Raw genomic sequence first — 26873 nt, 5'->3', positions numbered from 1 at the left:
GTTTAGACTTGTGGTTCTCTAGACTTTTTACTGCTAGAGAAGAGCTTTAAAACAGCTGGATAAACATAGAAACAATTGCAAAAGCATACTTTGTTTTTTAGTCCTATATTTTCCGTTTTGCAGTAAATAAACTTGTAACATGAGAGCCTTCAAAGTGTGTAAACGAAAACATATCTTTAAAAAGCGAATTATTTCAAACTGTGTATTAATACTACATTAAAATAAGTTTCTTCCCTATCACCAGAGATAAGTGGGATTATTTCCCCCCAAAACGTCCATGTATTAACTTTTTACCACATTAAATTGGTTACAAATCCTTGGGTGCTCATGGGTTTCAACTTCCTGTTGTAAAGGACATTTTGAGGACTTTTACCCACTGCTTTATCTAATTTAATTTTTGTTTTTTTTACAAGATTTTGTTTCTGAAGCCAGTGGATACAGACTGTGGCACGCATCGAATCGCAATCACCCTTTTTATTCCATAGCATCTAAACAACATTTCACACATTTTTATTTCATAGCAAAACACTTTTAACACAGATTAGATCTCTTTATTGCTCCACACTAGGGATTTGGTTAATTGATACTCATGATTATTCAGGTCACAAAATAAGAAGTGGTGTAGAAACAATAATCAGCATCATAAAAAGCTTTATTGACAATGAGTGACAACAAAATCCACAAACTCTGAATGTGCATTGTTAATTTGGTGCAACATAACATGGAAAATATAAATATAAACTATGATAAAACAAAAAGCAGATAGACTTTGAACATAGATGCAAAATATGCAGTACGGACACATTTAACTGTATTCCATCCCTGCACAATATGGCTCTTCTTTTATTCTTACACCTGCATATTATTCTCATCGTAATTGACAGGCGCTCTTCTCCTTGGTGATCGGCGTAGACAGTCGGCGTGGGTGCAGGTCCGTCTACAGGTTGCGCGTCTGATCTCGGCGCCTGCGTGACAGGTGGCGCTCGGGGAACGTGTGCGCACACCTTGGACTTGAAACCTTGTTATTTCTGACTCTCGTCCGGTCCGCTTCATCTTCCAGCCGACATCACCCTAGATTCAACTATAGAAATGTGTGTCACCGTAGGGATTTCGCAAACTCGATTATCCTATTTATTTGCGTTTATATTTAGACGGCTTAAAAGGCATCTGTAAATAGTGATCTCTTGCTGGGCTGTTTTAAATCCAGGGGAGGGAGAGAGAGAAAGAGGGAGAATTTGCGTATGTCTTAGTGCCGTAGTAAAATCTATGAGGGGTTTTAAATGTTTGTCCAGCTGAAACAACACAGTAAAACTCCCTCTCCTCCTCCTTTTGACTCGCTGCAGCCCAGTCGTCAAAGCAGCTCAGAGCCTAAAAATAGCCCACGCTGGCTGGCTGGCTGGCTCCACGCCCCTGGCTTGGGGACAGGTCAAATTATGAAGGAAGATGAAAAATTTAAAGGCACAGACACTTTCTCGGTCACTGATAGCCAGTCCTGCATCATCACAGGACGTTTGAATTGACGTAGAAGCCGGTTGATGAGTCAAGTAGTGTTAAGAGTAGAAGCTCGGGTCATAAAACCACATAATAACAAGGACACATCAATTAGCCTTAATAAAACATGGGCAAAGGAGTTTGGGTTTCGTTTAGGATAGTTTAGTTAGTTTATTTATCAGGGAAAATGCACATATGAAGACTAAACTGAACTGTTCTACCCACAGTCCTTGGTCAATATTACCGGTAATACAAGTCATCCATTTTGTACAACTAAACTCACTCTGAAATACTCTCACTAACACGCACCCATACACCTTTACATAACATGCAATCCATGTTACTGCATTCAATTCAAGGATTAGGATGTTAGTTAAGTAGTTCCTAAGCCTGAATTGTTCTTATTTTTGTTAATTTGTTCATTATGACTTCATTCTTTGTTAAGGCTTATAAAATAAACGTTATTATAAGTGTTTCCATTTTCTGTTTCTAACCAACTCTCTTGTCTCGTTTATGTTTTGCAGATCCAAGTTTTCGAGGAAGTGGTGTGAGCTAGCCCCGGAGAGCTTCTTGACACACTTTGGAGGCCTTACGTAATTGTGATCAAGCTGTTATGACATGGTACAGTTGGGCCTCTGAAAAGCATGCTTCCTTCGGTAACATTACTGGCCTAAATTCACATTCAAGCATTGCCATCAAGCTCACACAATTAAGACCTTTGGAATCACTGAAATATTAACACCCATTGGTTGTATAATTTAGCATCCACCAAAGCTCTTAGCATTCAACAGTGTTTATTAAGAGATATCAGGTACATCGGATGACTATTTTTACATTTTTGAATCACACACGGCTTCACAACCTTTGCCTTTACATGCTACGTGTGAGATGCATCAAGGTGAATCTTTGTACCGGAGAAAAGGGATATAAATAGAAATTGTGTGAAAGACTGGTTCAACAAGTCAAAAGCGAACGGGGAGAGAAACCGAGCCTTCATGTGTGTATATAGAGTGCTTTGGAGTCAGGAGACATGCCTACTGGCAGGAGCAGCAGCAGCAGCAGCAGCAGCAGCAGAAGACAGCTGTGTTTGGTGGGGTATTTTTAAACGCATCAATGCTGCTCCAATCCCCGCGCCTCGCCTGACCTATTTTTAGCCAGGGCTGGCCATTGTTCTATTTCTGTCACCTGTGGGGCCACGCAGTTGTTGATTCACATGCAAATGAAGGCTCGCTCCCCTCCCCTGGCTTTGGCATTACCGCTCCAGACTCCCGCTCAGTGCACACCGCGCCGCTTTTCCTCTGGCAACTCAGATCCTTCCTGCTGCTCAGAGGTGGACTTCTTCTCTCTCTGCGCGCTTTGAAGAGTACTTATTTTCTCTCTCCCTCCTCAGTAGCGAGAAGGACAGGGGACGGCAAAGTGTGTGCGTTGGACACAGAGAGAGAGAGAGAGAGAGAGCCTGTTGTCTTGGTCGCTTCCCCAGAGAGAGCGGCTGAAGGGAAGGGAAGGGGTGGCTCTTCTGGTGACAGGAAGCAACACTACGGCTTGCGATGAAGACCTGAGCGCTGAGTGGACTATGCTGCAGACGATTTACGAGGGCGAGTCGAGTTTCTCCACAGCAGACGGCAGGCGCTACCACCAGCAGATCCCCAGCGGCAAGATGCACAACGTGAACAACTCAGGTGAGGGAAGCGAGCGCGCACTCGGGACGGGCGCACGGACATCCTTCTCCTCCATCCCGTCAGCCTCCTCTCTCCCCCCTCTTGCCCCCTCGCTCTCCCTCTCAACTCTTTTCGCTCTCTCATTCCCAACTCAAAGATTCTCAGTAGTCGCGGCAGTGGCAGGGCGGTAGGGACTGACGCTGCTCCTTCGTTTCAAGGTATTTACTGTTTGTACCAGCTCTGGTCTTGTTAGTTGTATGTGTTTGGCTGCAGAGTGTTGCTCTTGACACCTTTTAAGCAGTGTGTTTTCTAGCGTTGAGCTTTTCCACTTTTGGGGATGTTGCGCTCGTGTTGTGCGAAGGCTGGTCTGACACTTTTCAGGAAGCGGGAGGGGGAAAAAACCTTCAACTGAGAAACTAAAACTCAACAGTGGTATGATATTGCCACAGTAACTCATTGTCTGTGCTATTCTGGAATTGCATTGAAAGCGGGTGACATCAGAGTGACGGGTGACGAGGCACTGTTTATTGACTAAACGTGAGTCATGCTTCATTTGGTTAGGTTTTTGTTACCGGCTATTGACAAACCTGTTATATATAGTCTTCAGGAGAAGTCTGGTTTTGAATAGACAACAAGTCATGTGGATTTTTGGGAACAAACAGAAAGTAGACATATGAGATCTGGATGGGAAAATGCATCGTGCCCTTTGACCCTTCACTTCAGTATGTAAACAACTTCACATTGGACGTTTGGAATTAAAATAGCACTGCCTTGAGAAGGAACTGTCCCCGTGTGTAGCCTTTAGCGAAGAAAGATCTTGTATTTGTCTCTTCTGAGCTAAACAACAGATACAAAGAAGTGCACAGTGAATTGAGGCTCCTTGCGTATTCTGTGGGTCAGCTATTCTTAGGTGAGTTATTTTCAGCTTATGGCATTAGCCTGCTAAGATTAGGCATGTGTGCGTTATCATTCCATCTTGGCACGTCCCGCTATAACAGTGGTTTGGAACAGATATTTTTAGAGGCTCTTTCTGCTGTTTGTCAGTCTAATTTGTCTTTTCCACGTTATAGTAAGTCATTTGATGGTGACTAATATTGCCGAGCTCAAAATATCCCTCTTTTTGTGTGTCGGTTGTTATTTTGATGCTGTTGCCAGAGTAGACAGCCTCCATCAACATATGACTGAAGCGGTTCGAAGTTCTTGACATTTTTAAAACACTACAGCGCCCCAAGTGCAATAGGTCTGCATTCATTTGTATTTGTTCTTTATCATTTCTGTCATCAAAGTTCTGTTCAAACACTTCTCACATTGGCTTGCTTGTTAATTTACTCCCACAATGCATTTGTGACAGGTAAAATATCATGAAAGCCAAGCAACCTTTCAGACAATAATAACACAGTAGCTTTCAAGTCCTCTCATCTGCTTCTATTCATGTGAGCGCTCGTTGCTAAAGGGACAGAATACAATGGAAACACATGGCTCTGATTTTAAATGACAATGAGTTCTTATTAGCTGAACGTTCATATGGTACAGACAAGTGGGGCAGTGGAGTGCACATTTCTGGAAAGGATTGTTGTTGTTTTGGCCTGTGGCATTAGGGTCAAGTCTGGGTTTGACAAGACATTAAAGGATTCCACTGTAGTCTTCAGTGCTATTCACGGCGTTCAGCTTCCTGTTGTATCTGCAACATTTTGGGGACTTTTTCATAGATAAATGTCACATTTTGACAAGTTATATTTTTTTAATTGCTCATCGCTATGGCAACTGTCCTAATTTCTCATCATTCTGAAACCCAATATATACAACATGAGAAAGTACCAGCCTTTCCTTTATCCTTTCCATTTGAACTCTTTCCTGTTTTCTTCATGTTTTGTCAATTCACACATGAATTGATGAATCATATTTCAACCAAGTAAAATATGAAGCAAAAAAAGAAAAATGAAAAAAATGAAAAGAAGAATAACAAAATGTAGTCTATTATAATTATTCTAGCAACATTTTGTATCCACTAATTCTCTTTGTTGGTTCTTAGACTTTGGGCACTGCACCCTAAATGATACAAGCCAAGGCAGAATTTCCCGTTCATTCATTCACTACTAGTTGACTGACTGGAACAAAATACACTGCATTCTGTTGAACTAAAAACATGTAGGCAGAAACGTACACATACTCCATTGAGTATGTGATGAGGTATAAGGTCTAAGAGCAGTACATTCTCGGTGACTCCACTCAAAGTCAGCCCTGTTTGTTAACAAACTCAGCTGCAACAAGGACGAGCCCGAGTCTTAAAAATAAAGACCTGTTTCCTGCTTTAGACATGCCAGCTGCTCAAAATAACAGGCACTTAATGAGAGATCCAGCGCCACATTGCAGTCCCCAGCATCAGCTTATTTTTGCCCTCAAACATCTCCTCTATCTCTGCTGCTATTTATACTGTCAGACAGGGAATATAGATCAGCTGCCAACTCCACTGGCTTCAAATCCATGCAACATACGACATGTTTAAGGAGTAAACACTGTGCTGGGGCTGTTATGTATGAAACACTTGGGTGCGTCACTGATAATATATACACCGATAATTGATGAGCTGTGGTCAGCATCACACTGAATAAAAGCCTTTTAAGCAGACATCACAGCCAATGGGGAACAAGTTGTTCTGCAGTGATCCACATGAACTCAGAACACACTTTGCCATTGTCGAATTATAGGATTTATGAGGTGAAATAGGAAACAGCAGGTTTGCCACAGGCTGTGGCTTTATGCAACACAATAAGAATAGATGTGCTTTGTACTGACCTAGATGTACTTCAGAAGTACACTGCTCAAGTTCTAGAAAATTGTTATGGATTAACTATATTGTTCTACCTAACATAAGTTAGGTTAGGTTCTAAGTTTCTTAACATTTCTTTGCATGAATTGAGTCATTTGTATTGCGTTTTAATAGTGTTGGTTTGCAAACTGTTGTGTTAAGATTCTTTGACCCATTTTCTTTTTCTTTTAAGCATTTTTTTGGCCCTTAGTATTTATTAGACAGGACAGTGCAGCGTGAAATGGGGCTGAGACTGGGGAAGGACACTACAGCAAACTGTCGAGAGCAGGATTCAAACTCACAATGCTGCAGGTTGCTCACATGGAGCTCACATGTGCCATCCACCGAGAAGCACTTCTCTAATTAAAAAAATCAGCATTTCCCTTTTATAGCGAAGCGCCCATCAACAAGTGCAATTATAAAAAATATTTAAATAACTGGCTCTTGGCTCCATCTCGCACCTTGCTCTGTGAAGCACTGGCTGGTTAATATTTTGTTATATTGTGTGGCACTATATATATAAAACCCTCTTTATATTAGTTACATGGTACCGGGTTTAAATGGATCGCTCAAAGTCTTTTAGCCTCTATCACACGTGCGGTGACTAAATATACATGTTACATCTTGCTCTCATGTGATGCTGGTGTCGTTGGTAATGTGTGCGAATGCTGCTAATGTGGCTGGAGGCAAAAAACAGACACTGATCCGACGTCTCAAATTAAGGCTGTGATTGTCGCTGCGACCGCCGGCAGAGCTAATGAGAGGCATCTCAGTGATAGAAATAAACACTTTGAGAGGCTGGCTCGCGATGCTACTGCAGCAGGAGTCCCAGCAGGTCTGCGTGAGTCACGAGTGAGTCCACCCTCGCCCCCTCTCTTGGCAGGACCTCCACGCGAGGAATGTGGATAAGCATGGGGCAGGGTACTCTTCTCCCCCTGGTGCTAAAAAAAAATTTGGGAACTGTCATTCATAAATCTTTGGCTTACCTATGCCTGGAGACACCTCAGTGCACTTTTCTATTGGAATAATAGTAGGAAAGAAATTCTAGTTAATCGTTGTAGAATTTAGATCGCATTCCCCAGCTCACAATAAAGATCTGAATTTGAACCACAAATCACTGGCAATTAGATAACAATACCACTGGGATACATAATATGTTCTTTTACAATTTCATTTTCCAAAGTGACCTGAAAATGAATGTTACATAAAGACAGCCCTGCGCCTTTATATTTGCCTGTGTTAAATTGAGCAGGCGGCCCTCACAACTGTGACAGTCTTTCTCACATTGTCTATATTAAGCCCCTGCTCAGAAAAGCACTTATATTTAGCCATGGTTACTGGTGGTGGTTCCGTATTCTCTGCATATTTTTACCATACACGAGGCATAGATTTCATATTGAGGTGGCACACGGGTGCGCTTCACTTAAAATACACTTTATGTGACAGTAAATCAGAAGTGTGGATATTTTGGTTCTGGTGGAGGCTGAGCAAGAAAGACATATTTTATTTGTCTTTCTCACATTGAGTTCCAAATAGCAGTATTGTCACTCTTTTGGACATGGCCAACCTACTGTAATAATAGACCAGGCACATGCTGCGGTTGTCTCTAGAGCCTCAGCTATCAAAGGTGCCTTAAGCTCTCACCCTTGGCCCTTCCTCTCCGTGCCTTCACCCTTTTCCCCATCCTGCTCTAAACCGCTGCCACTGCGACGCTCAGCGAGGGGCCCTCATCAAAGTGTGACTCTTAATGCCACTCACAGCCAGAGCACAGAATGAAATATGAGATTAATTAGTTATCACAGTAGTGAATTCACCCAGTCAGCAGCAGGTGTTTTTCTTCTTCTATATTTAGGCCCATTAACCGAAAGCGAGGCTGTCTGACTGTACTGTAGATTGGTCCCTACTTGCAAAAATAGTCCTTTGTCAAAGCACTTACACCCGCTAAGATTAATATGATCTGTCAGGAGGAAGAGTCCGTGCTACAGGTGCGTGCTCTCCCTGTTGTTCAATGGGAGCTTATTTTAGAACAAAAAGAAAGAATCAGAGCGCAGGACTGCCTCTTCTCCTTCTTTGAACATATCAAAACACAACAAAAGTAGACTTGTGTCAGCAGGCTTTTGTGTCTCTCTTGTCTTTCCCTGCTGGGGGACTCCTTTTGCCTTCGATAAGAACTGATATAAGAGTCAACATGTGCCACTGTAGGCAGGAGATGACACACAGTGAGACGGGATGTGTGCGGGATGGGGAGACATAATTACGTAGCAGGCGTTGTCATGGCAGCGACAAGTTAGGGTGGCGAAGACTGGAGAGCGAGAGAGAGAGAGAGAGCGAGAGAGAAAGAGAGGGCGTGGGGGTTGTCACAGACCAGAATTGCGCCACTTGCTTTTATGTTGCTATTTATAATCATCAGCGCTGCATACACATGGAATGGTGGCTATGAAAAACAGGCTTTAGGGCAGAACACACAGGCAGTGGACAGCGGACCTCACAGAACTGTAAAAGAAGGGCACTTTAGTACTATTTCAAATTCTAAATGCAATGCACATTTATTATTCACTAATAAAACGAATAGTGATATTTTAAAGCTTGTGATATATATATATATATATATATATATATATATATATATATATATATATATATATATATATATATATATATATATATATATATATATATATATATATATATATATATATATATATATATATATATATGCTGTAAAATGAAGCCTCTTCCAGGAATCATAAGTTCTTCAAATGAATCAGAAATTATGCAGTCTAAACAAAATTTTCCCTTTCTTGAATGTCATTTTGTGATAATAATACATCACTGTGGAGTCAGCGATCAAATCTCACCACCTTGTGATCAGTCAGATGTTAGATTTAAATTATTATTTAGATATTTACTAAATGAATGTTCTTTGTGATATAGTGAGGTGATAGTACCAGAGATACAGCTCAAACATTTTGCCTTATCAGTGATCATCTCTGGAATAGGAAGACAAACTAGCTTTGTCTTTCATGTACTGGCCATTAATTTTCTCTGGTGAACTGCTATTTATAGAATCAGGGGACCAAGGGGATGCCCTCTAAACTTTGAATCTCACTTTTGCCTGGATTGGAAAATAATCAAAATCTTTTATAAACCGTAAGTTCACAGAATACGGCTCACAAGTCCAGACCCATGGGCCAAAGTGAAGTGTATTGTCTGCATGTCAAGTTTCTTGTATTTATTTAGTAAACACGAGGTGAGGATTAAAGAAGCAGAAATGACCATGTTGATATTTTGTGCCAAATGTCAACAGTGTGCTATGGTTTACCCAGCGGACTCTGTTGAGGATGTGGGGGATCTTTTGTTTGTTTATGGAGATATCAAAATGTCATAGATTTGGGTTCCCTGACCCTTTATCTCTTTCTTTCTGTGCCACAGTGGACATAAAGACGGACGTCCCCCTGTCGGTGGACCCCCTGTCTCCCCTGGACCTGCGCACAGAGCTGAGGATGTTAGGTCCAGGATCAGACCCGGGTCTGTGGGAGCGGCAGCTGCAGCAGGAGCTGCTGCTCATCCAGAAGCAGCAGCAGATCCAGAAGCAACTCCTCATCAGCGAGTTCCAGAAACAGCACGAGAAGCTGAGCCGACAGCACCAGGCCCAGCTCCAGGAGCACCTCAAGGTCTGAGCACAGCAGAGACATGCACAAATAAAGGGACATTATAAGAAGACAGGAGAGTTATCGTTGGTCAAGGAAAGAGAGAAGATATATAACAATACACAAATCTGTACATCTGCTTTTTTACACTTAAAATAATCAATAGAAAGAAACTATGTCCGGTAATGCACTTACTTAATCTAATGTATTCAGCCAATTTTCAAGCCCTTTAACGTATTCAGCACTCAGCACATTATAAGTGGGGCTTGGTTTGCGCGGATGAGCGCAGTGTGGTCCTCTGCAGTAAATAGTGCAGTAGACTGCAGAATTGCTATAAAATGCTTTGTTTCGTATTTACGTCTCTGACACTGTCCTTTGTGTATAGCTCCAGCAGGAACTGCAGACCATGAAGCAGCAGCAGGAGCTGGCAGAGAAGGAGCGCCGTCTGGAGCAGCAGAACCAGCAGGAGAAGGACCAGGAGCGCCACCGCAGAGAGATGCATGTGTCCACACTGAGCCTGAGGGCCAAGGAGCGCTCCAGAGAGAGTAAGTGCTCACCACCGCACCACACACACACTTACACTGTCCAAACATGCTCTGCTCTTCCTATTATTTTGATTTTATTGTTGAATATTCAGAGATAATTACACTTTAATATGCTAAAGAAGCTATACAATACTTTGTTTGGTGCCATGCAGACTCACAATTCTCTTAAAAGATATCTTAAAAGATAGATGATAGATGAAAATAACTTTGTGTATAGTGTTTCGGTCTGTTTTTACCTTACAGCTAATAATAGAATAGATTTATGACTTTGTCAGGATGGGTAATTTGAAACTGTGTTCTGCAACTGCAATCCCCCAGTGGGAAACAACATCTCACTGCAGTTCCACTACAGCAGCCCACCAATATAACACACCACAAGGGGGCAATGTTTCCGCATGAGATTGAGCTGCTTTGAAATAAAGAAGCAAGGGGAATATGGGGAGACTTCTAGGCAAAGGGAATATGATGCACAAAGTTCATTAAAATATGATGATAAGATTTGTCTGCCTTAGGGTAACCCCAATCCCCCTGTTTGTCTCTACTGGCCTCACAGGTGCAGTGGCCAGTACAGAGGTCAAACAGAAACTCCAAGAGTTTCTGTTGAATAAAACGGCGAAGGACCCTTTAAGCAACGGAGGAAGCCTTTTCATTCAGCATCCAAAACTCTGGTACATGTAAGTATCACTCAATTAAGTTAAATTAGAAATATTTTGTACTAATACAATTGGCATTAAACAGTATTTATACATAACAATTCTTATAGTATGAAATAATGTGTACTTTTTATGTGTACCAGGTCCTCTCATCACACATCCCTTGACCAAAGCTCTCCACCTCCGGGCGGCACCTCCCCCACCTGCCAGTACACGCTGCCATCGCCCATCGAGAGCAAGGACGACTTCCCCTTGAGAAAGACAGGTTTGCTTCTTTCCATGTATAAAAATACCTCCAACCGCAAGGACATACAGTACTATATCCAGAAATAAACAGAGATGGATAAAAAAAAAATCATGATCACATTTGGTGCATTAGTAAGTTCACAATTTATCCATCCATCCATCTTCTGCCGCTTTATCCGGGGCCGGGTCGCGGGGGCAGCAGTCTGAGCAGGGACTCCCAGACTTCCTTCTCCCCAGACACTTCCTCTAACTCCTCCGGGGGGATCCCGAGGCGTTCCCAGGCCAGCCGAGAGACATAGTCTCTCCAGCGTGTCCTGGGTCTTCCCCGGGGCCTCTTCCCGGTGGGACATGCCTGAAACACCTCCCGAGGGAGGCGCCCAGGAGGCATCCGGAACAGATGCCCGAGCCACCTCAGCTGGCTCCTCTCGACGTGGAGGAGCAGCGGCTCTACTCCGAGCTCCCTCCGTGTGGCCGAGCTCCTCACCTTATCTCTAAGGGAGCGCCTGGCCACACGGCGGAGGAAACTCATTTCGACCGCTTGTATCCGCGATCTTGTTCTTTCGGTCACTACCCAAAGCTCATGACCATAGGTGAGGGTAGGAACGTAGACCGACCGGTAAATCGAGAGCTTTGCCTTTCGGCTCAGCTCCCTCTTCACCACAACGGTCCGATGCAGCGACTGCATCACTGCAGCCGCTGCACCGATCCGCCTGTCGATCTCACGCTCCATCCTTCCCTCACTCGTGAACAAGACCCCGAGATACTTAAACTCCTCCACTTGGGGCAAGGACACCCCACCCACCTCGAGAGGGCAAGCCACCTTTTTCCGGTCGAGAACCATGGCCTCGGATTTGGAGGTGCTGATTTTCATCCCAGCCGCTTCACACTCGGCTGCAAACCGTCCCAGTGCATGTTGCAGGTCCGGGTTTGATGGAGCCATCAGGACAACATCGTCTGCAAACAGCAGAGATGAGACCCTGTGGTCCCCAAACCAGACACCCTCCGACCCCTGACTGCGCCTAGAAATTCTGTCCATAAAAATTATGAACAGAACCGGTGACAAAGGGCAGCCCTGGCGGAGTCCAACATGCACTAGGAACAGGTCTGACTTACTGCCGGCAATGCGAACACAGCTCCTGCTCCGGTCATACAGGGACCGGACAGCCCTGAGCAAAGGGCCCCGGACCCCGTACTCCCGAAGCACCCCCCAAAGGACACCCCGAGGGACACGGTCGAAAGCCTTCTCCAGATCCACAAAGCACATGTAGACTGGTTGGGCAAACTCCCATGAACCCTCGAGCACCCGATGGAGGGTATAGAGCTGGTCCAGTGTTCCACGACCGGGACGAAAACCACTCTGCTCCTCCTGAATCCGAGGTTCGACTATCGGTCGGATTCTCCTCTCCAGTACCTTGGAATAGACCTTACCTGGGAGGCTGAGGAGTGTGATCCCTCTGTAGTTGGAACACACCCTCCGGTCCCCCTTCTTGAACAGAGGGACCACCACCCCGGTCTGCCAGTCCAGAGGCACGGTCCCCGAACGCCACGCGATGTTGCAGAGACGTGTCAACCAAGACAGTCCTACAACATCCAGATACTTTAGGTACTCAGGGCGGATCTCATCCACCCCCGGAGCCCTGCCACCGAGGAGTTTGCGAACAACCTCAGTGACTTCAGCTTGGGTGATGGATGAGCCAGCCTCCGAGTCCCCGGTCTCTACTTCCTCTTCGGAAGACGTGACTGAGGGATTAAGGAGATCCTCAAAGTATTCCTTCCACCGTCCGACGACATCCCCAGTCGAGGTCAGCAGGCCTCCACCCGCACCGTAAACGGTGTTGGTGAGACACTGCTTCCCCCTCCTGAGGCGCCGGACGGTTTGCCAGAATTTCTTTGGTGCCGACCGATAGTCCTCCTCCATGGCCTCCCCGAACTCCTCCCAGGCCCAGGTTTTTGCCTCTGCGACAGCACGAGCCGCGGCTCGCTTGGCCTGCCGATACCCCTCGATGACCTCCGGAGACCTACAAGCCAGAGTGGCCTGATAGGCCTCCTTCTTCAGTCTGACGGCATCCCTTACTTCCGGTGTCCACCACCGGGTTCGGGGGTTGCCGCCACGACAGGCACCGGAGACCTTGCGACCACAGCTCCGCGCAGCCGCATCAACAATGGAGGCGGAGAACATGGTCCACTCGGACTCAATGTCCCCAGCCTCCCCCGGGACATGGGAGAAGCTCTCCCGGAGGTGCGAGTTGAATACCCTACTGACAGAGGGCTCCACTAGACGTTCCCAACAGACCCTCACAATGCGCTTGGGTCTGCCAAGTCTGTCCGGCTTCCTCCTCCGCCAGCGGATCCAACTCACCACCAGGTGGTGATCGGTTGACAACTCTGCCCCTCTCTTCACCCGAGTGTCCAAGACACGCGGCCGGAGGTCTGATGACACGACAACAAAGTCGATCATTGACCTCCGGCCTAGGGTGTCCTGGTGCCATGTGCACTGATGAACACCCTTGTGCTTGAACATGGTGTTCGTTATGGACAATCCGTGGCTAGCACAGAAGTCCAATAACTGAACACCGCTCGGGTTCAGATCGGGGAAGCCGTTCTTCCCGATCACCCCTCTCCAGGTGTCACTGTCATTGCCCACGTGGGCGTTGAAGTCCCCCAGTAGAACAACGGAGTCCCCGGTCGGTGCACTGTCCAGTACCCCTCCCAAGGACTCCAAGAAGGCCGGGTACTCTGCACTGCTGTTCGGCCCGTAGGCCGCCACAACAGTGAGAGACCTGTCCCCCACCCGAAGGCGGAGGGACGCGACCCTCTCGTTCACCGGGGTAAACTCCAACACGTGGCGGCTGAGCTGAGGGGCTATCAGCAAGCCCACACCAGCCCGTCGCCTCTCCCCGCGGGCAACACCAGAGAAGTGGAGCGTCCAGCCCCTCTCGAGGAGATGGGTTCCAGAGCCCAAACTGTGCGTGGAGGTGAGGCCGACTATATCTAGTCGGTATCGCTCAACCTCCCGCACAAGCTCAGGCTCTTTCCCCCCCAGCGAGGTGACATTCCATGTCCCCAGAGTTAGTCTCTGTGTCTGGAGATCTGGTCGCCGAGGCCCCTGCCGTCGACTGCCGCCCAGATCTCTCTGCACCGGCCCCTTATGGATCCTCCTGCGGGTGGTGGGCCCACGGGAGGGCGGCCCCACGTCGCTCTTTCGGGCTGTGCCCGGCCGGGCCCCGTGGGGTAAGACCCGGCCACCAGGCGCTCGCCATGGAGCACCCATCCCAGGCCTGGCTCCAGGATGGGGCCCCGGTGACGCCGATCCGGGCGACGTAAACTGCCTTGTTCGTGTTGTCATCATAAGAGGCTTCTGAACCGATCTTTGTCTGACCCGTCACCTAGGACCTGTTTGCCTTGGGAGACCCTACCAGGGGCATGAAGCCCCCGACAACATAGCTCCCGGGATCATTCGGGCACTCAAACCCCTCCACCACGTTAAGGTGTCGGTTCAAGGAGAGGTTCACAATTAAATATTCACAATTTATATTTAATTATAATACAGTGAAGGATGTTTTTCCATGCAGTAAATGAAAGTGTAAAATTGGCTTGCAGACTGACATCTCTTTGCAATAAAGGCGCTTCTTGAGATTGGAGCTGACCTGCTAATGACATCAGTCAGGCTCAGAGTGACCTTTGGCCTCATGCTCATTACCCTGAGGCTCTTCATTAAACCTCCCTAAAGACCGGCACACGACACAACAGTCGCCTCAACAACTATATTTCTCTTTGGATTACTCTAGAGCAATTATCCTCTGAACTGGGCTCTAGATTTATGTGCACAGAGTAATTTGACTCACATGGTATAATTATATTTTTTTAAGGTGTTGACACAATTAACAGCATTCCTTTTCTCAGTGCTTTTAGAAATATATTTCAAAACACCAAAAAGCAGCTATGTTTGTTGGTTTAAACTCTTGAGAGCCCATTTGAGTTGTTGGCTGGACAAATAAGCAAAAGATCTACCTTTTTGGTTTGCATGACCACAAGTCCAACCCCAAACTTCATAATTCCCCAATGAGGTCACCAAATTACATTATGCACCTTTCCCCTTCTGTATCACTTTTAATTAAACTGAAAAGCAGTTATAGGTGGTGAGATATTTAACTATAGACCTGTCGTGTTGTGTATATACGCAATTTAGAGCTAGAGAAATTACCTTTGTGAAAACAAGCCGTGTGTTGCTGGGGTACAGATTAGAGGCTGAAGTGAAGGTTTGAGTCAGAATTTATTTGCTGCGATTTGAGAGGTATCTTGTAAATATTATGTATATGTGGGACAAATAGGCTTAGTATAATTTCTTCAGTGTGTCTGCAGTGAAATAGCCAGTTTTCTGAAATAAACTAGTCTTTAAGGGCTGCATTGTTTGTCTTCGACCTCATACACTTAAAAGACCTTTCCACAAATACCTCGAGGATAAAGTTTCAGTCTTCTCTGCTATTCATCACATTTTCATGCTTTCATTCAATCATCTCTGCTCCCTGGGCCTATAACTCCGCCGCGCTGATAATCCTATACTTCTTTGGCCCTTTGAATTCCTGAATCTATATGTGGTCATTTCCTGCTCTGGTCTTCCTCCCCCACTTCCTGTCTGTCTTCATTAAAGTCCTGGGAGAGCTTGGCACGCGAGGAGGGGAGGGGGCGTGCACAAAGGTACTGTTGTATCCGAGGGCCCGGGCTGTCACTGCCGGCTGATTGGCAGGTGGTGCACTGCTAAGACTGGCACACAGACAGGATGGACCTCGACAGCAGTGTTTATTTAAGCAAAGATAGCACTCTCCAAATGAAGGGGAGATGACTCTAGTGCAGACGTCCCGTGGATTCTGCAGCCTGAGGGGCCCCATGGCACCTTTATGTGGCTGAGGTCAAGTGACAGGGAAATATTAGGGTTTTGAAACATTTTTGCCAGAACAAACCCAAAAAGTGTATGTATTTATGTAACTCAACTTTGACAATAATGAGAAAAAATGTCATCTCAATATTTTTGGATTCTACTTTATATTTTTATGGATCACATTTTTAAATCCATCCAAAGTGCAAATGTCCCTGTAAATGCCCTGGTCAAAAAGTGAAGAGTAAACGTAAAAATGCAGAAATACCATCATATACCTTACATCTTAGAGATCACATAGCTAGTTTTGTTCTTTTTATTCCATATCAACTTTATTTGCAACTTTTATTTTATTTTAGACATTAGATTATATTAGATATTATACTTTTGTATGTTTAAAATGTCCTTGTTAAAAGTTAAATGCCCTAAATAAACAATTATCCAAGTGACCCATTTTTACTTAGCCTGTTTTCTTGGAACGCTGATATCCTCTTTGTTTCACTTCCACCAACTAGAATAGACTGGATTTAAGACTCATGATACAAAATAGTCTGTACTAAGAATAGATGCAGCTTAACACTAAGAAGTAGCAACACCTTGCCTGGTGTTGACCCACTTACCAAAAGTGTACATTCAGCAGGTGCACGGAAGACTTATAATAATCCCCACCCCAAAAAGTCACATATTGTAACAAAACTACCAAAAGAACAGCTTGGGTATATTTTTGGTCATTGAGGCTTAAAGTAGAGTGCATAAATTTGGCCTTTTTAATTTGTTATTTTATATATTTTTCCTAGGCAGCAGTTCTTTGATTAACTCTGCCTTGAATCCGTCTCTCTAGGTTCAGGGTGTAATGGGCCCCGGCTCTGACTCTGACAGCATGCTTAAAATTCTGATTATACGGAGATAGTGTAACACATTTACTTGCAAAGCACAAGCCCTGCAGCACCTCTTTCAAATACAATAAGCAGGTTGATTTATGTATGCGGCAGAGCAGGCATCCTGTATATTTTCTTTAAGTGAGAAGTTGGAGTGAAGTGACCCTGGCGTTGGCTCATGTATGCGGCATCATTACCTCCTGTTGCACGGTACTCTCGGGACGTTTTTCCACAGACACCAGTGAGAAAGTGTTTGTTCTCAAGCTGTGGTCTAGTGTTCCCGTGGCGACCAATTGGGATGCTTAGCTTGGTGGCAGCGGCGTGTAAAAATAGAAAGCAATCAAGGCAACAGATTCATAGGACTCCCTGCAGTGTTTCTCTGCATTTATCTCTCCTGCCTGCTGTCTTCCTCTCTCACTCACTCTCATCTACCTCACACCCCCAGGATTAAAGGGCTGCGCCACGTATTATGGAACAGGGTTCTGCTGCTTTTGACAAAAGCCAGAAATAGCATCTGCAGCTGGCCCCCTCTGAGTGCCCCTATCAGGGCTTTGCTCTCCCCGCAGCGCTCCCACGTCATAACGCCATTTCTCACCACTGTGTGTGCTACTCATCACATAAAAGACGCTTTTAATTATTGATCTGAGCTAAATATTTCAATCCGGGTGGTCATTGTGTAACATGTTTATATAAGTTGGCTTGCTGTCAATATAGCAGCTTATGTGTTATTTGTATTTGTGTCAGTGTAACGTGGCTGTCTCTTAAGGCTAAAAGACACACCAGGCTGACCCAGTGAGCCACAGTCACAATGAACAGACTGACGCACACGGAGTCTAGTAAAACAAATATTGTAATATCTATCATGTTGGGTGTACTTTTAGCTTCTTTTCAACTTACTAGAATCATCGTATGAATAAGACAGAACTACCAGTAGTCATCATAGTCCTGCTTTGTTAATTCGTCACAAAAATTAATAAATCCTTTTCTACTATTCAAACACTTTTTTTGTCCCTCTATTGAATTCAAGATAGATATACGTAGTTCAAATATCAAAGTGTATTTTTGTTATTAGTGTCAGCTGTCAGTGCCAACTTTAAAGCACTGCATGTTTTTGCAAAAAGCCTTACACCAGTCTTCTATCAACAGCAATGGACTTGATTTGTGCCTCTGAGCTGCGGTGCACATGTGAGGCTGGAGTTTTGGGATCTCTCTGTTTTGCATTAGGATGAAGGCGGCACAGGGCGAGCTTGAAACATCTGCCATGTTTTTGTGTTAGTTTAACTGTTGCTACTGTATCAGACTGTGGTCACCGGGGCGGCAGGTAGCGGACTATTTCCCTTAGAGCTTGGTGTGTTGCTTGACCTAATTTGGTCCAGATGAGGTGGAAGTAACTCAACCTAAAATCATTACAGTTGAAACCTGACAACATAGCTTTTTTGCAAAAGATTGATTGTATCTTCTCATTTAGATTACTTTATTTGTGATTTACTATTTATGACATATGCTACTTGACTCAGAATCAGAAAAGGTTTATTGCCATTGTCATTGAACACAGTTCGCAAACATAAGAATTTGTCTTGGCGTTAAGGTGCAACATAAAACAATGAATAATAAAATGATAATAATAGCAATGTTTATAGAGTCAAATGTGGCATGCATAAATTAAGAATTGACTAATAAAATTAAGTAAAGTATAAAAAATAAACTTGTCTTGGTATTTACACAGATATTTACATAAAAATGAAGATGGTCGAAAATAGTGCAGAAAGTGAACAGTGCGTGAATAGTATTGGTTGAATAATAGTGTAACAGGTGTTAATTGTTCATGAGTCCAACAGCAGAGGGAAAGAAACTGTTCTTGTGGCAGGAGGTTCTGGTCTGGATGGACCGTGGCCTCCTGCCTGAGGGGAGTGGCTCAAATAGTCCGTGTGCAGGGTGAGAAGGGTCGGCTGTGATCCGACCTGTTCGTCCCAGAGTCCTGGAGACGTACAGATCCTGCAGAGATGGAAATCTGTGGCTGATCACCTTTTCAGCAGAGCGCACTATGCGCTGTAGTCTCTGTTTGTCCCTGGCTGTGGCTCCAGCGTACCACATGGTGATGGTGAGGATGGACTCAATGATGGCCGTGTAGAACTGCACCATCATCTGCACCGGCAGCTTGGCTTTCCTCCGCTGCTGGAGGAAGTACATCCTCTGCTGGACCTTCATGATGACCCCATAAAAAGGCACAGCACAAACAATTTTTTAATGTTTTATTTATTTTTTCTTGCAGCCTCCGAGCCAAACCTGAAGGTACGATCGAGACTGAAGCAGAAAGTAGCAGAGAGGAGGAGCAGCCCTATGCTAAAACGAAGAGACAGCACCATCATGACCCCGTACAAGAAGAGGGCCCTAGAGATAATGGGTACAAATCTACTGTACTATTGGTTGTTTTAAGATATTTTATTAGACTGAGATGATGTCACACTCACCCTTAACCATATCCCCATAAGAGAAGAAAAGAAGCCATATTATTTGTATTGATTTGAAATATTTTACTCCCACAATGCATTTGTGACAGGTAAAATATCATGAAAGCCAAGCAACCTTTCAGACAATAATAACACAGTAGCTTTCAAGTCCTCTCATCTGCTTCTATTCATGTGAGCGCTCGTTGCTAAAGGGACAGAATACAATGGAAACACATGGCTCTGATTTTAAATGACAATGAGTTCTTATTAGCTGAACGTTCATATGGTACAGACAAGTGGGGCAGTGGAGTGCACATTTCTGGAAAGGATTGTTGTTGTTTTGGCCTGTGGCATTAGGGTCAAGTCTGGGTTTGACAAGACATTAAAGGATTCCACTGTAGTCTTCAGTGCTATTCACGGCGTTCAGCTTCCTGTTGTATCTGCAACATTTTGGGGACTTTTTCATAGATAAATGTCACATTTTGACAAGTTATATTTTTTTAATTGCTCATCGCTATGGCAACTGTCCTAATTTCTCATCATTCTGAAACCCAATATATACAACATGAGAAAGTACCAGCCTTTCCTTTATCCTTTCCATTTGAACTCTTTCCTGTTTTCTTCATGTTTTGTCAATTCACACATGAATTGATGAATCATATTTCAACCAAGTAAAATATGAAGCAAAAAAAGAAAAATGAAAAAAATGAAAAGAAGAATAACAAAATGTAGTCTATTATAATTATTCTAGCAACATTTTGTATCCACTAATTCTCTTTGTTGGTTCTTAGACTTTGGGCACTGCACCCTAAATGATACAAGCCAAGGCAGAATTTCCCGTTCATTCATTCACTACTAGTTGACTGACTGGAACAAAATACACTGCATTCTGTTGAACTAAAAACATGTAGGCAGAAACGTACACATACTCCATTGAGTATGTGATGAGGTATAAGGTCTAAGAGCAGTACATTCTCGGTGACTCCACTCAAAGTCAGCCCTGTTTGTTAACAAACTCAGCTGCAACAAGGACGAGCCCGAGTCTTAAAAATAAAGACCTGTTTCCTGCTTTAGACATGCCAGCTGCTCAAAATAACAGGCACTTAATGAGAGATCCAGCGCCACATTGCAGTCCCCAGCATCAGCTTATTTTTGCCCTCAAACATCTCCTCTATCTCTGCTGCTATTTATACTGTCAGACAGGGAATATAGATCAGCTGCCAACTCCACTGGCTTCAAATCCATGCAACATACGACATGTTTAAGGAGTAAACACTGTGCTGGGGCTGTTATGTATGAAACACTTGGGTGCGTCACTGATAATATATACACCGATAATTGATGAGCTGTGGTCAGCATCACACTGAATAAAAGCCTTTTAAGCAGACATCACAGCCAATGGGGAACAAGTTGTTCTGCAGTGATCCACATGAACTCAGAACACACTTTGCCATTGTCGAATTATAGGATTTATGAGGTGAAATAGGAAACAGCAGGTTTGCCACAGGCTGTGGCTTTATGCAACACAATAAGAATAGATGTGCTTTGTACTGACCTAGATGTACTTCAGAAGTACACTGCTCAAGTTCTAGAAAATTGTTATGGATTAACTATATTGTTCTACCTAACATAAGTTAGGTTAGGTTCTAAGTTTCTTAACATTTCTTTGCATGAATTGAGTCATTTGTATTGCGTTTTAATAGTGTTGGTTTGCAAACTGTTGTGTTAAGATTCTTTGACCCATTTTCTTTTTCTTTTAAGCATTTTTTTGGCCCTTAGTATTTATTAGACAGGACAGTGCAGCGTGAAATGGGGCTGAGACTGGGGAAGGACACTACAGCAAACTGTCGAGAGCAGGATTCAAACTCACAATGCTGCAGGTTGCTCACATGGAGCTCACATGTGCCATCCACCGAGAAGCACTTCTCTAATTAAAAAAATCAGCATTTCCCTTTTATAGCGAAGCGCCCATCAACAAGTGCAATTATAAAAAATATTTAAATAACTGGCTCTTGGCTCCATCTCGCACCTTGCTCTGTGAAGCACTGGCTGGTTAATATTTTGTTATATTGTGTGGCACTATATATATAAAACCCTCTTTATATTAGTTACATGGTACCGGGTTTAAATGGATCGCTCAAAGTCTTTTAGCCTCTATCACACGTGCGGTGACTAAATATACATGTTACATCTTGCTCTCATGTGATGCTGGTGTCGTTGGTAATGTGTGCGAATGCTGCTAATGTGGCTGGAGGCAAAAAACAGACACTGATCCGACGTCTCAAATTAAGGCTGTGATTGTCGCTGCGACCGCCGGCAGAGCTAATGAGAGGCATCTCAGTGATAGAAATAAACACTTTGAGAGGCTGGCTCGCGATGCTACTGCAGCAGGAGTCCCAGCAGGTCTGCGTGAGTCACGAGTGAGTCCACCCTCGCCCCCTCTCTTGGCAGGACCTCCACGCGAGGAATGTGGATAAGCATGGGGCAGGGTACTCTTCTCCCCCTGGTGCTAAAAAAAAATTTGGGAACTGTCATTCATAAATCTTTGGCTTACCTATGCCTGGAGACACCTCAGTGCACTTTTCTATTGGAATAATAGTAGGAAAGAAATTCTAGTTAATCGTTGTAGAATTTAGATCGCATTCCCCAGCTCACAATAAAGATCTGAATTTGAACCACAAATCACTGGCAATTAGATAACAATACCACTGGGATACATAATATGTTCTTTTACAATTTCATTTTCCAAAGTGACCTGAAAATGAATGTTACATAAAGACAGCCCTGCGCCTTTATATTTGCCTGTGTTAAATTGAGCAGGCGGCCCTCACAACTGTGACAGTCTTTCTCACATTGTCTATATTAAGCCCCTGCTCAGAAAAGCACTTATATTTAGCCATGGTTACTGGTGGTGGTTCCGTATTCTCTGCATATTTTTACCATACACGAGGCATAGATTTCATATTGAGGTGGCACACGGGTGCGCTTCACTTAAAATACACTTTATGTGACAGTAAATCAGAAGTGTGGATATTTTGGTTCTGGTGGAGGCTGAGCAAGAAAGACATATTTTATTTGTCTTTCTCACATTGAGTTCCAAATAGCAGTATTGTCACTCTTTTGGACATGGCCAACCTACTGTAATAATAGACCAGGCACATGCTGCGGTTGTCTCTAGAGCCTCAGCTATCAAAGGTGCCTTAAGCTCTCACCCTTGGCCCTTCCTCTCCGTGCCTTCACCCTTTTCCCCATCCTGCTCTAAACCGCTGCCACTGCGACGCTCAGCGAGGGGCCCTCATCAAAGTGTGACTCTTAATGCCACTCACAGCCAGAGCACAGAATGAAATATGAGATTAATTAGTTATCACAGTAGTGAATTCACCCAGTCAGCAGCAGGTGTTTTTCTTCTTCTATATTTAGGCCCATTAACCGAAAGCGAGGCTGTCTGACTGTACTGTAGATTGGTCCCTACTTGCAAAAATAGTCCTTTGTCAAAGCACTTACACCCGCTAAGATTAATATGATCTGTCAGGAGGAAGAGTCCGTGCTACAGGTGCGTGCTCTCCCTGTTGTTCAATGGGAGCTTATTTTAGAACAAAAAGAAAGAATCAGAGCGCAGGACTGCCTCTTCTCCTTCTTTGAACATATCAAAACACAACAAAAGTAGACTTGTGTCAGCAGGCTTTTGTGTCTCTCTTGTCTTTCCCTGCTGGGGGACTCCTTTTGCCTTCGATAAGAACTGATATAAGAGTCAACATGTGCCACTGTAGGCAGGAGATGACACACAGTGAGACGGGATGTGTGCGGGATGGGGAGACATAATTACGTAGCAGGCGTTGTCATGGCAGCGACAAGTTAGGGTGGCGAAGACTGGAGAGCGAGAGAGAGAGAGAGAGCGAGAGAGAAAGAGAGGGCGTGGGGGTTGTCACAGACCAGAATTGCGCCACTTGCTTTTATGTTGCTATTTATAATCATCAGCGCTGCATACACATGGAATGGTGGCTATGAAAAACAGGCTTTAGGGCAGAACACACAGGCAGTGGACAGCGGACCTCACAGAACTGTAAAAGAAGGGCACTTTAGTACTATTTCAAATTCTAAATGCAATGCACATTTATTATTCACTAATAAAACGAATAGTGATATTTTAAAGCTTGTGATATATATATATATATATATATATATATATATATATATATATATATATATATATATATATATATATATATATATATATATATATATATATATATATATATATATATATATATATATATATATGCTGTAAAATGAAGCCTCTTCCAGGAATCATAAGTTCTTCAAATGAATCAGAAATTATGCAGTCTAAACAAAATTTTCCCTTTCTTGAATGTCATTTTGTGATAATAATACATCACTGTGGAGTCAGCGATCAAATCTCACCACCTTGTGATCAGTCAGATGTTAGATTTAAATTATTATTTAGATATTTACTAAATGAATGTTCTTTGTGATATAGTGAGGTGATAGTACCAGAGATACAGCTCAAACATTTTGCCTTATCAGTGATCATCTCTGGAATAGGAAGACAAACTAGCTTTGTCTTTCATGTACTGGCCATTAATTTTCTCTGGTGAACTGCTATTTATAGAATCAGGGGACCAAGGGGATGCCCTCTAAACTTTGAATCTCACTTTTGCCTGGATTGGAAAATAATCAAAATCTTTTATAAACCGTAAGTTCACAGAATACGGCTCACAAGTCCAGACCCATGGGCCAAAGTGAAGTGTATTGTCTGCATGTCAAGTTTCTTGTATTTATTTAGTAAACACGAGGTGAGGATTAAAGAAGCAGAAATGACCATGTTGATATTTTGTGCCAAATGTCAACAGTGTGCTATGGTTTACCCAGCGGACTCTGTTGAGGATGTGGGGGATCTTTTGTTTGTTTATGGAGATATCAAAATGTCATAGATTTGGGTTCCCTGACCCTTTATCTCTTTCTTTCTGTGCCACAGTGGACATAAAGACGGACGTCCCCCTGTCGGTGGACCCCCTGTCTCCCCTGGACCTGCGCACAGAGCTGAGGATGTTAGGTCCAGGATCAGACCCGGGTCTGTGGGAGCGGCAGCTGCAGCAGGAGCTGCTGCTCATCCAGAAGCAGCAGCAGATCCAGAAGCAACTCCTCATCAGCGAGTTCCAGAAACAGCACGAGAAGCTGAGCCGACAGCACCAGGCCCAGCTCCAGGAGCACCTCAAGGTCTGAGCACAGCAGAGACATGCACAAATAAAGGGACATTATAAGAAGACAGGAGAGTTATCGTTGGTCAAGGAAAGAGAGAAGATATATAACAATACACAAATCTGTACATCTGCTTTTTTACACTTAAAATAATCAATAGAAAGAAACTATGTCCGGTAATGCACTTACTTAATCTAATGTATTCAGCCAATTTTCAAGCCCTTTAACGTATTCAGCACTCAGCACATTATAAGTGGGGCTTGGTTTGCGCGGATGAGCGCAGTGTGGTCCTCTGCAGTAAATAGTGCAGTAGACTGCAGAATTGCTATAAAATGCTTTGTTTCGTATTTACGTCTCTGACACTGTCCTTTGTGTATAGCTCCAGCAGGAACTGCAGACCATGAAGCAGCAGCAGGAGCTGGCAGAGAAGGAGCGCCGTCTGGAGCAGCAGAACCAGCAGGAGAAGGACCAGGAGCGCCACCGCAGAGAGATGCATGTGTCCACACTGAGCCTGAGGGCCAAGGAGCGCTCCAGAGAGAGTAAGTGCTCACCACCGCACCACACACACACTTACACTGTCCAAACATGCTCTGCTCTTCCTATTATTTTGATTTTATTGTTGAATATTCAGAGATAATTACACTTTAATATGCTAAAGAAGCTATACAATACTTTGTTTGGTGCCATGCAGACTCACAATTCTCTTAAAAGATATCTTAAAAGATAGATGATAGATGAAAATAACTTTGTGTATAGTGTTTCGGTCTGTTTTTACCTTACAGCTAATAATAGAATAGATTTATGACTTTGTCAGGATGGGTAATTTGAAACTGTGTTCTGCAACTGCAATCCCCCAGTGGGAAACAACATCTCACTGCAGTTCCACTACAGCAGCCCACCAATATAACACACCACAAGGGGGCAATGTTTCCGCATGAGATTGAGCTGCTTTGAAATAAAGAAGCAAGGGGAATATGGGGAGACTTCTAGGCAAAGGGAATATGATGCACAAAGTTCATTAAAATATGATGATAAGATTTGTCTGCCTTAGGGTAACCCCAATCCCCCTGTTTGTCTCTACTGGCCTCACAGGTGCAGTGGCCAGTACAGAGGTCAAACAGAAACTCCAAGAGTTTCTGTTGAATAAAACGGCGAAGGACCCTTTAAGCAACGGAGGAAGCCTTTTCATTCAGCATCCAAAACTCTGGTACATGTAAGTATCACTCAATTAAGTTAAATTAGAAATATTTTGTACTAATACAATTGGCATTAAACAGTATTTATACATAACAATTCTTATAGTATGAAATAATGTGTACTTTTTATGTGTACCAGGTCCTCTCATCACACATCCCTTGACCAAAGCTCTCCACCTCCGGGCGGCACCTCCCCCACCTGCCAGTACACGCTGCCATCGCCCATCGAGAGCAAGGACGACTTCCCCTTGAGAAAGACAGGTTTGCTTCTTTCCATGTATAAAAATACCTCCAACCGCAAGGACATACAGTACTATATCCAGAAATAAACAGAGATGGATAAAAAAAAAATCATGATCACATTTGGTGCATTAGTAAGTTCACAATTTATCCATCCATCCATCTTCTGCCGCTTTATCCGGGGCCGGGTCGCGGGGGCAGCAGTCTGAGCAGGGACTCCCAGACTTCCTTCTCCCCAGACACTTCCTCTAACTCCTCCGGGGGGATCCCGAGGCGTTCCCAGGCCAGCCGAGAGACATAGTCTCTCCAGCGTGTCCTGGGTCTTCCCCGGGGCCTCTTCCCGGTGGGACATGCCTGAAACACCTCCCGAGGGAGGCGCCCAGGAGGCATCCGGAACAGATGCCCGAGCCACCTCAGCTGGCTCCTCTCGACGTGGAGGAGCAGCGGCTCTACTCCGAGCTCCCTCCGTGTGGCCGAGCTCCTCACCTTATCTCTAAGGGAGCGCCTGGCCACACGGCGGAGGAAACTCATTTCGACCGCTTGTATCCGCGATCTTGTTCTTTCGGTCACTACCCAAAGCTCATGACCATAGGTGAGGGTAGGAACGTAGACCGACCGGTAAATCGAGAGCTTTGCCTTTCGGCTCAGCTCCCTCTTCACCACAACGGTCCGATGCAGCGACTGCATCACTGCAGCCGCTGCACCGATCCGCCTGTCGATCTCACGCTCCATCCTTCCCTCACTCGTGAACAAGACCCCGAGATACTTAAACTCCTCCACTTGGGGCAAGGACACCCCACCCACCTCGAGAGGGCAAGCCACCTTTTTCCGGTCGAGAACCATGGCCTCGGATTTGGAGGTGCTGATTTTCATCCCAGCCGCTTCACACTCGGCTGCAAACCGTCCCAGTGCATGTTGCAGGTCCGGGTTTGATGGAGCCATCAGGACAACATCGTCTGCA

At 44.4% G+C, this 26873-nt stretch overlaps 1 protein-coding gene across 1 annotated transcript; it reads left to right on the top strand.

The window, feature by feature from the left end:
* The first annotated feature begins 2897 nt into the window (after window positions 1–2897).
* LOC140375885 (histone deacetylase 9-B-like) lies at window positions 2898–26001 on the top strand. The gene is made up of 10 exons (XM_072461929.1): window positions 2898–3170; window positions 9391–9632; window positions 9994–10153; window positions 10707–10827; window positions 10950–11071; window positions 19079–19210; window positions 24253–24494; window positions 24856–25016; window positions 25561–25689; window positions 25812–26001. The coding sequence occupies exons 1-10, from the start codon at window positions 3065–3067 to the stop codon at window positions 25999–26001; spliced, it is 1605 nt and encodes a 534-aa protein (XP_072318030.1). The 5' UTR covers window positions 2898–3064.
* The last annotated feature ends 872 nt before the right edge of the window (window positions 26002–26873 follow it).

This window comes from Eucyclogobius newberryi, unplaced genomic scaffold (genome assembly GCF_026437365.1).
Source record: "Eucyclogobius newberryi isolate DKJ021-1_F unplaced genomic scaffold, fEucNew1.0.hap1 SCAF_342, whole genome shotgun sequence".
In the NCBI taxonomy this organism is placed as follows: Eukaryota; Metazoa; Chordata; class Actinopteri; order Gobiiformes; family Gobiidae; genus Eucyclogobius; species Eucyclogobius newberryi.
This window is presented reverse-complemented; position numbering and strand designations above follow the sequence as displayed.

Excerpts from the sequence above, each read along its gene's own strand:
- LOC140375885 (XM_072461929.1), top strand. The coding sequence starts at position 3,065 with ATGCTGCAGACGATTTACGAGGGCGAGTCGAGTTTCTCCACAGCAGAC. Across the intron at positions 10,828-10,949 it reads CATCCAAAACTCTGGTACAT|GTCCTCTCATCACACATCCC; the intron begins GTAAGTATCACT and ends TATGTGTACCAG. Across the intron at positions 19,211-24,252 it reads GAGGGCCCTAGAGATAATGG|TGGACATAAAGACGGACGTC; the intron begins GTACAAATCTAC and ends TCTGTGCCACAG.